The sequence below is a fragment of the Eschrichtius robustus genome, chromosome 13 (genome assembly GCF_028021215.1).
Source record: "Eschrichtius robustus isolate mEscRob2 chromosome 13, mEscRob2.pri, whole genome shotgun sequence".
In the NCBI taxonomy this organism is placed as follows: domain Eukaryota; kingdom Metazoa; phylum Chordata; class Mammalia; order Artiodactyla; family Eschrichtiidae; genus Eschrichtius; species Eschrichtius robustus.
The window spans coordinates 12,796,863-12,813,723 of record NC_090836.1 but is presented as its reverse complement, the minus strand read 5'-3'; the positions used below and the strand labels follow the sequence as shown (position 1 = coordinate 12,813,723).

General features: G+C 38.2%; 1 protein-coding gene across 4 annotated transcripts in view; it reads right to left on the bottom strand.

Annotated features, from left to right (window-relative positions):
- The window catches only part of PTPRO (protein tyrosine phosphatase receptor type O), a 232,996-nt gene extending 220,726 nt beyond the window's left edge, over nt 1-12,270 (bottom strand). For 2 of the 4 annotated variants that reach the window (XM_068559856.1, XM_068559850.1), the window contains exon 1: nt 12,016-12,270. In XM_068559856.1, coding sequence (XP_068415957.1) covers nt 12,016-12,090 — 75 coding nt within the window. In that variant the 5' untranslated portion in view covers nt 12,091-12,270. The remainder of the gene's footprint in view (nt 1-12,015) is intronic. The other 2 variants (XM_068559852.1, XM_068559853.1) reach the window with 1 other exon arrangement.
- Between the last annotated feature and the right edge of the window lie 4,591 nt (nt 12,271-16,861).

Sequence of the window (16,861 nt, the reverse complement as noted above, 5' to 3'; positions counted from 1 at the left end):
CTAAAAAAAGAAGATTGTTAAACGTGAAAATAATAATTTATTAATTGCAGAATTGTTAATATTATTTTTATACTCTTCAGGTGCACTTCTCCTTATTATACATTCAGGGAGGGGAAAACCTCTTTTTGGCCATTTATGTGAGTGTACAAATAATCTGATCACAATTTTTCCTGTATTTTTGACTCTAGAGGAGATATTGATTTATCAACAAACAAAAAGAAAATTAAAGTCATAGAGAAAAAAATTACAACTAACTCAAACTTCCACACTTTACCAATACAGTAGTAGACTATGGATATAAATTAGTATATTACAAGACAATGTAATACCTTTCAATTCTCTAACGAAATAGTGTAAGTAATAGTATTTTTTTCATGCATACATTTTTGTATTTTAGTCATTTGAAAATCTTGACAGTCCAGGCTTTTGGTGTATATATACTAACATTTTAATGACTACAACACTAATTTAATCAGCCTGTTTAACTGTCTGTCCATGTTTGGATAATAAAATACTTATTATCTAGTATTCAATTGAGTATGAAAATTATCATTTGTTTCTGTATAAAATTACCTATTGGAATCTTAAACTAGAAAGGACATTCATTGTCTGAAATCCATTAAAAAAATTTCTATGAGGTACCAATATGCATCTAAAAAAAGAAAAAAATATCATTTTAAGGAATAAAGGGACTCATAAGTTTTACTGATTGAAGAAAAATAACAATGATCATCTGAGCTTCAGTCAGTCACGTGAGTTTTTGGAAATGCCTTTAGAGGTCTAGATCCAATCTGAGTATATTAATGTACATTGTGAGGGAAAAATAAAGAAAAAACATTATGTAAAAAATTATTTTTATTTTTGATATTCTCAAATTGTAGAGCCAAGAAAAGAACACATTTTTAGATTTGAAAAACCCCAAAACTACTTTGTTTACAAGTTAAAGTAAATTTTATGCACAGTCAATGAATAAAATAGAGAATAAGTGATCAAAAAAGCTGTTTTTACTTCATTACAGATGAGAATTTGCCACACAGGGGAACCCATCCATTGCTTGAGCACATATCATTTACCAGTGGTTGATTCTGACAATACAATAGCAAGAAAAAAAAATGTGTGAGGAACCTTATCTTGATGTCTAAAAGACTTTATTTTCACTTGTGGTAATAAATCCTTTGCTACCTCCACAAGACCAATAAAACAGCATCTCCAGATTATCTCTCCGTTCTGACTACACTCCCTCAGCACTGCCTGCCCGATGGACCCTCTCTCCTAGTTCATCTCACTGTGCATTGGCTTCATTCCCTGAACTTGCAAGCTTGCAACCTGTTTTTCCTCTGTCTCGAGTCTGTCCCTTAAGTCCTGTTTGACCTTTCTCACCCTGTGTATTCATTCAATATTCATTTATTCAACAAATATTTACTGAGCATCTACCCTGGGCCGGGCACTCTTCCAACAGCTGGGGATACAGCAGTGAACAAAAAGGATAAAGACGTTGCTTTCATGGAACCTACAAGCATTCCAATAGAGGAGTTAAGTAATAATAAAGAGCTAATATAATGTCATGTAGTGAGTGATACATTCTGTAAAGAAAATAAACCGGGGTAAAAGTGGTGAAATTTGAGTGATGGGTTGAGTTTTAGATTGGCTGTTCAGGAAAGACATTTTAAGGAACCACCCTTTGCGCAGAGATTGGCACTCTCAGCCCCTTACCACGGTTCATCACGGAACACCTTTGGGAAGAACGAGAATCGTCTTCTACCCAACTGGCTATTGTGGCCATGAAAGAGAAGAAAGAACAACAGCCAGAAATCTTGGACTGGTGTAAATAGCTTAAAGCTGTATGATAGAGGGTTGAGGACAGGACAGAGAGATGACAAGCTTCTCACATTTTATCTTTATAACCCGTCAAGTCTGTTGGCAAGCAGTTCTTCAGAACATGCAAGAAAGCAGGAGCAGTCACAACCTAGTGCCATACTAAAATGAAACAGAGATAGAAGTAATGTGTGAAAGATACAACCAGAAATAGTTCATCTCAACAGCAAACCAAACCAAACAACAAAATGACTGTCCAAAAGTGGAATAGCCGCCTCTCAGCTGATAGTAATTTCACCATTTATGACCAATTGGCAGTAATATTAGAGGCAAGATCTAAGTACCAGCTTAAGTATTGAACTAGACGATCTCTGAAAAGTATAGTTTTATGATTCAATGAAATACACTGAACAAAATATGTTGTTCTCTTAAGTCATATATTAAGACAATTATATTTAAAAATAGTGTTAAAATTAATTTTCTATCTTTTTAACAGTCAAAAGCCAAAGAAATTTTTGTATGTACAGTTACCAAACCCAGAGTTAGCGCAACCCATAAAATAAGGAAAATATACACATTTTTTTCTTCCAAGAGAGTTGAACATCTGTCCTTGAAAAGAAAGTTGGGAATAGTTGCTCTCCTTCATGCAAATTCTTCAGATTCTGAGATTTAGACTATGATTGATCTTACTGGTATGTTTCCCCTATCACTAAAGTTACTTTTCTCATTAAGGAAAGAGAGAGATAAAGAGAAGAAGTGTCTAGTGTACAAATATAGATATTGTTTCTTAAGGTGTATTCACTATTCCCATGAATCATTTTTAGAAAAAAATCCTGCGCTCAAACTTGGGAAATGCTACACACTGTATCTTCCTACTGGAAGCACAATGTATATTAACATAGTGAAGGTTCTAAGAAATCCTGGTACAAAAAATAATAATAAATGTATTGATACTAGTTTAAACAAAGTTAAACAGATTACTTCCCAAATTCATGTCAGCATAGAAGTGTTTATTTTTAATAATATCTGTTAACATTTTAAGTCTCTAATGTTCCATGGAGTACACTTGGGAAGATGCTACTCTAGACACATTTTTTATTTTTTAAATTTATTTTTATTTATTTATTTATTTTTGGCTGTGTTGGGTCTTCGTTTCTGTGCGAGGGCTTTCTCTAGTTGCGGCGAGCGGGGGCCACTCTTCATCGCGGTGCGCGGGCCTCTCACTGTCGCGGCCTCTCTTGTTGCGGAGCACAGGCTCCAGACGCGCAGGCTCAGCAGTTGTGGCTCACGGGCCCAGCTGCTCCGCGGCACGTGGGACACTCCCAGACCAGGGCTCGACCCCCTGTCCCCTGCACCGGCAGGCGGACTCTCAACCACTGCACCACCAGGGAAGCCCATAGACACATTTTTAATTGTTCTTCTTCTTTGATTTTTGCTTTGGGCTATTTTTACTGTCCTATTTCTTTCTTTCTTTCTCTTTTTCTTTTTGGACACAACACTTATTGAGTGCTTACTGTACTCTAGGCACTGTTTAAAATATGTTATGGTCATTATCTCATTTATTCCTGACAATAATCCTCTGAGATAAATATAGCCAATCACCATAGGGACCCCAGAGAGGTGAAATAATTTCCCCCATATCCTGCTGTTGGTAAAAGGCACAGTCCAGAGAGCTGAGATAGAAATCAGGTCTCTCTGACCCAATGACGCCTATCCTTTTAACAAAAGTCCAGTTCTCAACTCTTCTACTCCCAGAAGCATACCACCCTTCCCAAGCTCTGAGAGACCAACAGCCTACTTATTTCCCAATCCAAAGATTTTCCAGACTTTAGCTTATAGTATCTCTCCATTGCATTTGATGCAGTTTGCCAATCCCTCTCACTTGAAATTTCCTAGACCTTGGGTTTCCTTGATTCTTATACCTCTCTGGCTGTTCTTTCCTCATCTTCTAAGGCTCCTTATTAAATGTTAGTGCTCCTCAGGCCCCACCCTGGCCCATTGCTCTTCTCTCCTTTGCCCTCTGCTGGGACATCCCCATTCACATCTCCAGGTCTGCCCTCTCCCCTAGACATCAGACTCATATCTAAGTACCTGCTTTTTTTAGGCACTTCAAATTCAAAAGATCCTCCACTAACCTCATCATGTACTACAGCAGTGGAGGTCCCAGCAGGACACTCAGGGGAAATTCTATGGAGTTTAATCAAGAGACTGATAATTAAGGTGTGGAGCAGGAGTAGTGATACTAAACAGGGGTGATAAAGTACCCAGGGACGAGCAGCAGTGAGAAGCTATTACCCTAAAGAGACCAGGGGAGGAAGCTGCTTCTGGAACTTGGCCAGAACTTGGCCTTGAAAGAGGAGCTGACTACAGGATTGAAAGAGGGGATGAAGCCATTGCCTATCAGGGTCCAGCCAGCGTGGACTCCCACCAGGAATCTTCTGTTGGTGCCTCCTATTAGTCAAACCCACTGCTGGCCAAAGGGCAAGGGATCCTGAAGAAGCAGTCTTTACAGGGAAGCTCCCTGGCACTGAGGGTGGAGAAGGAGGTAAGCTGATCGGGAGGAGAATGGACACCACCAGTACACTTGGCATCTTAAAACTGCAACACCTTAGGCAAAGGTGTCAGTTACTTGGAAATTACCTTGGACTCCTCTTTCCCCAGTTTCCCACACCTAACCAGTCTTGTCAATCTAGCTATTTTGAACACTGTCTCTCTTCCTTTAGCCCCTTTCCCATCACCCTAGTGTCAAGGTTTATCATCTCTTCATTGGACAATTGCAATAATCTCCAAGCAGTTTAACTGCTTCCAGGCCTGGTACACCTTTGGGATAGCCTTTCTTACAGCCAAAAGCTCTATCTAAAATGCAAATCTTACTCCATTAAGCCTTGATTAAACCCTTTAAATAATCTTCTTCACCTAGAGAATAAAGACTCTACTTTCTGGCACAGCTTATAGGCGCCTCCCTGAACTAACTTCTATCCCTTCATTACCTTTTGTATAAATTTGTATTTTCCTAAACACTACCATGCTTTTCACACCATTGGGTCTTTATTCATGCATTTTTTTCTGCCTGTATGTCCATATTTTTTAACCTACCTCATATCAGCTCAGGTGTCATCTTTTAAGAAGTCATCTCTCAAACCTTGAGATATAGTTAAATGTCTTTCCTCTAGCATATTACCATGTTTTCCTCTATCAAACAAACAAAACAGAGCAAAACCTGACCACATTTTAATGACATTTTCTTTTTCTATATTTATTTTCCCATTATGTCATTTGTGAGGATTCAACTGACTGATATCCTTTCGTCTACCTACAACATCTAGTACAATTCCTGGCACACAATAGATGCTCAATAAATGTTTGATTAACTGAATGCAATTGAGCTATGTATCATTATCCTAGAATCCAAAAGACAGACTTAGTATTGAGGAAGAAAAGTAACTTCTTAATGTGGTCATTCTGGCTTTGGGGAAATACTAGTCAGCCAAAAAAGTTTTGGTTCTTTCAAGGTTTCCAAAGTTTAGGATGCCCTTCCAAGGAAGTGAAAAGACAAGGACAGAGTAACTAGAAGTTAAAGCCAGGGTGAAAGGGCAAGAATGCTAGAGTTAATTAAAATAGAGTCCTGATTCAGAAAGTGAGGTACAAGGGGTAAGGAACCAGACCTCAGATAAGACCAAATACACAAAGGGACTCTCTGGAATTCTCTAACATCTGGCTTGTACATTCCAACCACAAGCTTCTGTGGGTGAAACTAATACAGAATCACAAACTGGATCAGTACACAGAGCCGTAGTTGGTCTCTGGTATAAGTTAAGGGTAAAGAGAAAAAGGGACAAAAATTCCTCTGTAGTGAATTTGATCAATAGGAGGGTCATAATGAAGGATTAGGATTAAAGACCTGATAGATGCCTGATGATATTTTCTCACACATAAGTCATCTATTAAAAAATGTGGGTGGGAAGAAAAAGAAAAAAATAACAAACATCTCAGTTATCTAAAAAACAGTTAAATGAGATGATATTAAACAAGAGAAACATTCATCTTTTAAATCACATATACATTAGTATTACGAAAAATAATTCTGATTTTGTACCTCTACATTGTAGATAAATTGCATCCCTATTATTTTTATTTGCTAATAAACGTACAAAAACTACCAGGTTCATTTGGTTTTAATATGCTTTATGATAGGAACAGTCTTGTTAGAAAAACGAACTGCACAGCGTTCCTATTTAGGAAGAGTGGAAAACCAAACAAATGAAGAGTATTCAAGAAGGAAACACATTTATTTGCATATAGATAGAAGGATGGCAATATATTTGTTTTCATCAAACTTTTTTCATGTGATTCCCTAATTTTCCCTATATTCATTTTCTCACAGAAATTAACATGCATATTTATAGTTTGTAACACAACTCTCGAACTCAGAGTCCTATTTTCAATCCTGATTCTCTGTTTCTGAAAGATTTTTCCAAGCATTTGTCATTTCTCTCTCTTTCATCTCAATTTCCTGACAAAAAGGAAGGGAAAAACTGTTTTTATCAAGAAACCTCTACAACCTTGTTTCAAACATCCTCTTTTTTCTTTGGTGCTTTTAATATATTCAGAAGTAAGAGGAGTTGGCCTTTTAGGTAACTAGAATGCCTAGGGAAAGGAAACATGTTTCGCTGGAGAATGAGATTCTGAATGAATGAGTTGAGGATGATTTTCTGACACAGGGATAAGATATGATTCTACTTATAGAAATAAATTTGAAGACACCTTGTTCAGAGGAAAAAAAAAAAAAACCAAAAACTAAGGATCAGCACTCTGGAGACCTAGAACAAGCTTAAGAAAGGACAAGGTCACTAATCAGAAGAAATTAGTGACCACAGATTACATGAGAGGTGTTTAAGAAGATTATTCACCTATTCTTCTGAAAGGTTGGTAGAAGCAATATGGAACCTGCTGGAGCCAATAGCACCAGGAGAGAAGAGGACAAGAGACTTTGTGTTCTGTCTCCAGTTTCATCCTACCCCATTCACCCTTTTGCTCATTCTACTGGTGCCATATTAACCTTGGTTTAGCTCCTCAAATCAATGACACAAGTGAACAAGGAGGTCTCTCACATATGAGCTGATACCAGTGGGTCTCTAGGGGCACCACAGAAGAGTTCTTTACAGCATTGGTTTATGCCCCTGGATTGAACACTACCACAGATATAACAGGACCAGGGTGTGGCAGAGGCTTCATCTCTTAAAAGCAAAGTTATGGCAAAAAATTAGAAGGATTTCTATAGAAGAATGCAGAAATCTTTGTCAGTTCTAGTTGGTAGTGGTCACAGAAGAAGGATAATATGGAAGCGGAAGCAAGAATATTACCTGCATATCAGGGTATTGGCCGAAGCTGTAGGTCACATAAAGAGGTAAGGAAAGCCATTTCCTCTAGTATTTCAACTCAGACTTTTAATTGATGACAGTAAATAGCAGTTGAGGTAACGCTGGATCAATCCAGGGTACTATTTTTTGGGGAAAATAACATATTGGCATTTTGATTTATGATTTTAATAAGTTCTTAATATTAGGGATGGGTAATATTTTATTTCTTTTGGTGTAATGATTGCATTGTAATCATAATGATTTAATTCACACAATGATAATTTCCTCATATTTTCCTTAAAGATGAGTTCACAAGTCAATATTATGATATTTTAACACTTCTCAGTCAGAAAATATTTATATAATGATGAAAATTTGAATCCTGTCTATTAAGCTTCTATGATATGCCTAACAGCACCTACTAGGCCCAATGGAAGACAAAAATTTACAATAGACATGCATTTATTTCAAAAATATTTACAATGTATTTGGAGTAGTTAAATGAACACGATGCTTTCTAGTAGAGCCCATCATTGTACTGGGGCTATGCTTCTGAAAATACAACACCACTGGAAGTGTGTACCTGAAGGCACTAAATTAGGAAGAAAATGAGAAAGAAATATCTGTGGTCACAGCTGTTAAGCATTCTATTGTGCCATGCGGCTACCAATCACAATGGCTTATATAGGTGCACCAACTGTATCCAGCACCAAAGATCCTTTGCAAACCCTCAAGACTCAAGTTGGAATTATACTTATAAGACCCAGGAGTCAATGTGCTTATAAGTTTAAATACCTCCAAGTTGGATACTTAGATGCTAGAAATACCACTACATTTAAAAATAAAGTACAACTCATATTGTTTTAATTATTTATGCATACAGACGTATGCTTTCTTATGGGCCAAAATGAGAAAGAGGTAAGTGTGAATTTTCTATGCTTTCATACAGTATCAATCTTTCATACAACAAAGAAGAAAAGAAAACAGATGTTCACATTGGGAAGGATTATCACTCAATCCCCTGCAGAAGACCAGCCCAGTGAACCTTCTCCAACTTACTAGGGATGTCACGTATAAAAGGGTTTCTCTAATAGGCTGGCAACAACACTTGTCAAGGAAGTCAACTGACAAAGGAGTTAATGGCAGCAAACTTCACTGCGAGGAGGAGGGTCTAAGCTGCTTCAGAAAGATGAAAACGTTATGGTTCATCTGCCGACATTGTATAATATAGAATGTGCATGTAAAACCTCCAGAAGGAAAGTGAAGATTCTTGTGTGTGTGTGTGTGTGTGTGTGTGTGTGTGTGAGAGAGAGAGAGACAGAGACAGAGAGAGAGAGGTGCGGGGAGAGACATGGGGGTGGTGGTGGAGAGAAAGGCTGAGAGAATAAGGAAGAAAAAGAAAAAGAGAGAGGGGTCACAGGGAAGTGGAGAAAGGCAGATAGAACTTGGAAAGTGGGTATTTCTCCCGAATAAAAGTACTATGGTGAACATGGTAACACTCATGCTTTATAGAATTAAACATAAACCTCTTTCAGAAAATGTAATTGAGGCCCTTTCAAATTTAATGTTCCTTGATTATGTATCAGGTAAGAGCAGAAATGGAAGGAAATTTAGAGAGGAGGTTCAGAAGGAAAGAAGGATTCTGGCCAAACCTATGAGTTTAGGGAAACCTTCCAGTTGACTACTAATGAGCACCATTTCAGGGAAGGCAGAATCTAAATTCCTATGATGTCATATTCTACAACTTGCCTCTTTGTTGACAAAATACTGATGTCGAGTGAACTGATATAGGAAGTAATTTTCAAGGAGAGGTGTAGTAAAGATAGGATGGGTGAGAGAAGTTACATTGTTTTTACTAGAATTATGGGAAGACGTATGAGAGGGAAAATCTAAATGGAGTAGTATTTATCTGGTGATTAAATAAATAATAAATAAATAATACTCCAATAAATACTACTCGATTTACATTCATATGTGGGTAGAAGACTTTGAGATTGGTAGGCTCCCAGTATACTTGACAACAGAGTACTTTTGTTTTCTGTTTTTAGAAATAGAAATATACCACCAATATTGATATGAAAGTAGAAATTTTCATAACCAACATTGTGCTTATGAAACATCAATTAGGCAGCTATTAGCTTCATAACATAAAGTGGATGATTTAAACAATTGGCGATGACTGATTAAATGTGCCCATCATTAAGCCATGGTTAGGGAACAATGCACGAAGGCTTCCTTAGCCAGGCACCTTGAGGCTACCTCAATGAAACTGGTTATAGCCAATCTTACAGATTCAAAATTTCAGACTTTCCCACCACTTATGTCCAGCTGCTTGTTTCTGATTTGTGGAAAAGATAAAACTACAAATCAAGCCTCATGTTTGAGTTTCTCTAACTTTATGGCTTTAAGGGATTTTCACTCTCATGTGGAGGGTACTTCATACAGAATAGTGAAAGATTGTCTGACATAATGAGAACTACAGAGATTTGGGGGGAGGGCTGGGGAAACGGTTTCTTTCTGACTCAGCAGAGATAGACCTTTTTAGATTTTATCACTGATATTCAATCGACAACTTGGTATTTAATAATGGAATGTTATGTTTCTATCACCACCTGCACATTAAGTCTGTTTTACTGACACTTATTCAGGACCTCGAATGCAAAAGCATCTCCAAATTATGGAAAGATTATACTATGAACCCAATTTACCATGTAATATACTATTTCCAAAATGTAAATGCATTACTCTATGTGCCCAGTTTACCACTTTGAACATCTCTTGTCAACTGTAACAAAATAAGTGAATGAAATAGCATGTGTAAAATACCTGGAAGACTGACTGGCATATGGTGGGCATTCAGTGTACATACATGAAGGCAATATATATATATATATATATATATATATATATATATATATATATATATATATATATATATATATTCTTTTGGTATACTTTATATCCAGTTGACATAAAACATTGCATTTACATAAAATAAAGAGTAAAAACTTGCTTTACAAAATTACTTGTCTCATTACCATATTTATTAAAAGGCAAGCTTTATTAATGTATTTACTGTGTGATGCAGTTTACCATAATTGACACTAAACTGCAAATGTGCAGGAAAACACCTATTATGTAGAACAGGGTGAACATCTATTACAGTCTATGCTATTACTGACTGCAATTTCTCAGTCTGATATCAAGTTTTGATTAGACCTTTTGCTACAAATTTTTACATTTTTTATGGCACTCTACCCATACTCCCGAACCCATCATTTGACCATTTCTGAAATTCTCACTCATTATTAAGATTTCAAACAGAAACCTGAAGTAGTGCCAAAGGTTGGGTTTGGATCAGATGTCATATGTGTAAGTCCTAGCTGTTACATAGTAAAATGTGTGGTTGTTCAATTTCTCACTTTGCGTTCATGAGAAGTGTTGCATAGACATATAGTTATGATAGAATACGACAAATAGAAAAATTAATAGAAAACTTCATAGTTTGTGTATGTTCATAAAACGTACACATTTGTGGTGTCTGCTTAAAGAGCAACCTCTTAGAGTGAAAATATATGACCGAGCTTATTATTTATCAGATTTTAAATAATATTATTGTTGATAGCTTCATAAAATGTAAAAATATATTAAATACAATTTAGAATCGTGTTTAGGCACTCTGTTGCTGGTTCTCCCAGAAACTATTTTTCCTATTTTCCATTAAGATAATGAAAATATGGAATATTTAACACTGATGCTGTTCTCAATCCGTTGGCTCTGTTCCACTATCTCCTTGTCAGACATTCACGATTAAGGGTGCATATGAGCAAGAAGTGACTCTTTGATAAGAAAACATTTGCATCCTTTAATGTTTCGTCCATTTCTAAGGTAGATATCACTGTGGTGCTGAAAGGATAGCTCCCGGTCACCTGTCGACGTACTTGGCGTTTGCTTTGCCGGAAGAAGGACTAAGAACTAAAGTAGACACACGGAAGACACGAGTGATAGACAATTACCTCATAACTGCATAACACTTCTCCAAAGACATCTAGCTTAAATTTCTTTAGAACAATTTTATGCACCGTATAGTTGTCAAAGTAGGGGTATTTTTTGTTTGTTTGTTTGTTTTTAAGCAGTCCTTGTCTTGTCTACTTTTCTCAGAGTAAAACCCTGAAGCAGGACATTCCAAAGAAGACACGAAAAAGTTAATTATACAGATGTCTGCCGTTGAAATTTAGAGGTAGCATCGTCTGTGAATATAGCGGGGGAAAGTCTAGACTTTGTAAAGGGTATTCTCAGGCTGGAGATGAGGACTTGGGGAGAGGAGTCCTCTCCAGGCTCAAGCTGACATTCCTTAGTCAAAGAAAACCATGCTCACGTCCCAGCCCCGGCAGCCCATTTGAGGCCAGGGAGCTCGGCCCCCGGTGTATAATTCCAGCAGAAGGTAAATTAAGACAAAGCCTCCGCTCACTCCGTTGGGGGAGGCAGAAAAGGTTACGCAGCCCTGGGGTGCAGTAGCGACCAGAAGGGAAAGTGATCTCATTTCGTCTGAGCAAGCACCATCCAACAAGCCCACCTTTGATGTACGTGCCGGCGGCGGTGCAAGAGCACAAAGGGGGAAAGCCGGAGGGAGCAAACTTCCCTCTCCTTCCACCCCGTCCCTGAAGCCCGCGGAGAGCACGTAAACGCGAGGACAACAAAGCGTGCGCCCAGGCGGCACCGCGGGCGCTGCCAGCAGCCCGGCCATCGCGACCCGGGGCGCGCCGCTCCCCCCGCGGCGGAGCGAGGGCGCCGGAGCGCGGGCGCCGGAGCGCGGCGGCTGGGGGAGGGGGTCCCCTACCTTGAGCAGCACAAAGAGCCAGAGCAGAGGCAGCAGGCGGCGGCCGCCGCGCGTGCTCGCGGGCAGGTGCCCCATCGCGGCGTGGACGGGGACCCGGGCGGACAGTGGCGCCGGCTGGCTCCCCCGGCGGCTCACAATGGCGAACGGGGGCTGCAGCCTCAGACCTTGGGCGCCGAGGCTGCTCCCGGCGGGCGCATGCTGCCTGTGCAGTGCCCCCCGCGCCAGCTCCCTTTCGCTTTCTGCTCCCTGGGTCCTCTAGGAACGTGCCAGGTGCTGCTGTTCTGTAACAGCTAAGGATGGAGAGGGTGGGGATTGGAGTGGGCGAGGCTCCGCCGCCGCCGCCGCCGCGGCTGCCGCGCGGTGAGCGGGAGGCGGGGGCCCTGCGCCCAGCCCTCCGCGGTCGTCTGGCAGCAGAGATACTCTCACTGTGGGCTGCGGACTCATAAAAGTGACAGCAGCTTCCCAAGCCCCACTCCAGGCTCCGCCCCAACCTCTTCCACAGTCCCTGGGACGCAGAGTTCTGTGGGGCTACCCTGACTCGCCTTCAGCAACTCAGGAACCAAATACCCCGGTCCCTTCCCAGTCTTCCTGCATTTGCTCTCAGTGAAAGTAACACTTGGAGGGAAGTGGTGGTTGTGATTGTAGTGATGAAGTTCAGTGTGTGTGTGTGTGTGTGTGTGTGTGATGGGGAGGGTAATCCCTCCCATTTCCACTCTCTTCATCCCATTTAAACACTCTCATTCTCTCTGTCCCACACTCACCCAGGAGGAAATAGCACAAGTATATATTTTTTCTGTTTGAGGTCAGAAGTTTTGTAAATTTTAAGGGCTGTCCTTTGACACCTGAGTGGAATATAGAAGGAGGTTGGCTCACATTATATTACACATATTTATAAACACATAAACATTTATATACTTTTACAAATGTTTAATTATTAAAGAAACTGTCAAACTTTCCCAGAGTGGTTATGCCATTTTACATTCCCACCATTCCCACCGGCAAAGTATGAGTAGGGGGAGGGGAAAGAGAGGGTGTGTAATTTAAAAGTGGTAATGTTAGAGATCTTTGTGGTGATGAAACAGTTCTGTATCTTGAATGTGTTGGTGGTTACACAAATCTACCCAGATGATAAAATTGCACAGAAACATATACACACACACACACACGAGTGCATGTAAAACTGGTGAAATCTGAATAAGGTCTGTGGACGGTACCAAGGTCAGTTTCCTGGTTTTAATACCTACTGTAGTTATGTAAGATGTTACCTCTGGAAGCAACTGGGTGAAGGTACATGGGACCATTCTGTACATTTTTTCTTATTGAGCTATAATTGACATATGACATTATATTAGTTTCAGATGTACAACATAATGATTCCATGTTTGTATGTACAGATGGCTGGTATGTATATGTGTATCTGAGAAAGGTTTAGATTGAATATAGTTACACAAGTATATATGTGTGCTAAATTCTCATATGCATAAATCTAGAATAAAGGTCTGAATTTATGTGAGAATATTGTCTCTGATGTCTTCCTTTAGAAACTTCTTTTGTTGTCACCTTCTTCCTCTTCATATGCTCACTTTAGTGCCCTTATGTCCATTCGTCTCTTTCTCTTGAGAAAATATTAGTTGCTTCTCCATCCCTCGAGGTCAGACTCACAGGCTATCTAAAAATTTTATTCTTGGTACTACACTTGTAGGGCTTTGGTTTGGTATGTTTTCCTCTTATTTTGAAGCACCAGAAGGCAGCATTTTATTCCCACCCACACCCAAAAGCGGCACTAAAATTATCTTATGTCTAGAACAAAAAAGATGTTTAGTTAGGCCAGGGACAAAATCACACTCATAATTTGCCAACAATTCTTCTTTTGAATAGAGTTTGATTTTAAAGTGTATGTGTGTGTCCATGTTGTGGATTATGGATATATATGAAGATATATATATGTGTGTGTATATGCATGTGTGTGTGTAGATACATGGATATAGGCTTAACTGATGTATGTAGGATATTAGAAATATAGCCTACTAATCATACATTCATCTTGTAAATGCAAAAAGAACTTTCACAGTGATGCACGTTTTTGTAATAATCATATTTTGCTATGTTGTCTTTCTCTTATTTTCCTTATCACTTATATCACAATTTGCTTAGCTCTTTATGTCCTCATAAATATGTACACATGGACCACTTTGGGGGAACAATAAAGCAATAAACAATAAGCTGTAAAGCATTCCCCAGTAAAGTATTAGTTATTAACATTATTAATATTCCATTACACTGTATTCAATCACACTGTCATTAGGTGGCCTGAAGACTGAGGGTACTATTTCGAAAACACAGAAAATGTTCTCTCCAGAGAAAAGTATTTTACTTAGCCATTGCTGGATAAAATAGTTTCATTTTTTTTTTTTTTTTTTTTGCACTTAAAACAATAACAGGCTTGTGAATCTTTCCAGGAGAGACACCCAAGAAGAATGTGAATGCTGTATCATCAGCTGTGTGGGGTTTTCAATTCATAGAGCCCGCTGTGTTTTTCTTTGAACTATTGGTTGGTTTTCCAGTGTAATACTTCCAAAGGATGGTGAATCTTATTTTGCTGTTTTCAAGATACCAAATCAGCGAGAATGTCCACGGGCAACATAAAGTGCATATAGGAATGTATGCTTCAAAATGTTTGTTCTGATTTCATTATCACAACAACGCTGCTTGGTAAAGAAGGCTGAGATCATTATCGCCAACTGTTTCCCCTGTAATGCTGCATTTCCAGTGAAATAATAAATGCGGATAAAAAAGAATCTCTTGCATGCCTTAAAACAAGCAAGTAAAAATGAATTCTCACAAAATGAAATAAAGCTTTCTACTTCCTTAGGAAATAATAATAAGGTGGTTAATGAGCAAGAAACTGGAAGATCTTTTTTTTTTAATCTGTAGGAGGCTTTGTTTTACTTTTCCTAAATAAGTAAAAAATTACCCAGTACTATGTGTTCACATCTATCTCTTCTATACAAAGAGAAGTGATAGCAGCCACAGAGAAGGAGCTGTAATCCCTATGAGAGGTTTAATGAGGAGTCAAATGGAACTCTTATCGTGCCCTTGCCAATGAAGTTCAATTCTGTCCTCCAGGGACCAACTCTAATGTAGTTCAGTGTGTTTAGTCCTGGCTTCCACTACTGAAATCGCCTACCAGGCTGTCAGCAGTTTCAGTGTTTCAGAGGCATATTTATGGGAGTTGCTCAATGGGAGATAGTTTACTTTTTATAGAATGAAGAAAAAACTCAAGCCATTGCTCTCTAGAATATAATCCACTTAAAAAGCACAGTAGCAGCAATGCATTTTATCATCCGTATCTCACATATTACAATTGTTATAACATAGGAACTGTAGGTTATATGTAATATGTTCTCAAGATCAGATGACCAGGCAGCATTTTGATTTCCAATTCATCTGAGCATTTGTTTTCATTTTTCTCTTGATGAACACTGGTTTCTCGCCTAAAAGACGTGTTGACAATTCATAAATTCTGTCTTTCAAAATGAGAATGATTGGCAGCCCTCAGGTGAATAGCATGTTCCAACTGCCAAGACTTATTATTCTTGCCACACTTGAAAAACAGTGAAATTCACTACAGAAAGACATTTTCGCTTTTACATGGAAACTGTTTTCCCATTGCCTCTTTTTTCTTCCTAAATAATTTCTATTAAGGGACCTATCTTTTTTTTTTTACTTGACCCTTACATGGTTTTAAGAAAAATTAAATAAGAGTATTTTATTACAAGGTATAGGTTTCATGATACAATATCATCCACTCAAAGGAATAAGAAAACATAGATTGAAAACATGAGCAGATATTTAACAAAGGACACAAACTGAAGGCTATAGATGAGTGATCCTAAATTAGGAAGGCAGATGGTCATTTTTAGATACTATTCTTTCAATTATATTTTATGCTGTGTGTTGTTAACATTTTCTTTACTAGCCCTAAAATTAAAAAAATAAAATACATTAAACAGCTTTAAGTTATGCAGTTTTATTTTATATTTTGTTTATATGCATTGGCTAATGAACTTTTATAATAATTTCTTCTGAGCACCCAGACATTGTTATCATATAGCTATCTAACTTTTCTTCATAACTAGCCTTCTTGACTAATTATAATGTAAAGCATTAACATCTTGCATAGGAGGATTCACTTTAGCTTGGCGAAAAGGCATGACTAAAACTTGAATATAATTTATCAATAAAGCAAGACATACTGTTTGCTAAGTGCAAATAGTGTCTGCAGATCCTTCCTTCTCTTCTTCCTTCAGTTCAAATTAAAAATGGAATGCAGCATTTACTGTCTACTATGTGACACACATAGTGTCTATATTTGTGTTATTAAAAAGTGGTTGCCAATATATAATTACGGAAAATTTGGTCATAGTGATTTCAAAGAATCTATGAAAATATTAATCACATACTTTGAAAATGCACTGCCTTAACTGCTAAGGATTTTACCAAGAGGCACAATAATACTGCATTGACAACTTTACTCCAGGTCAATTACACCAAATCAATTTTTCATGCTAAAAATTACAGTTAATAATATTCTCAAATCTGTGAGAGATAGGGTGAAGATGACTATAGTCTAAAGAGGAGTAGGGGATGCCACTGATAGATTGGTGTCACTATGTGTCTTAGCAGAAGGATCTAGAAGAAAAATTTTGAGGAAGGCACAAATGTTCTGGGGGAAATTCCAGTGCCTGAGGGAAGAATATTTTCCCCATAAAGGGACATAAAGAAAAGTCATAATTGTGAAGCTGTACATTTCTAGATATGTTTATGTAGTGTGACTATCTGTAAA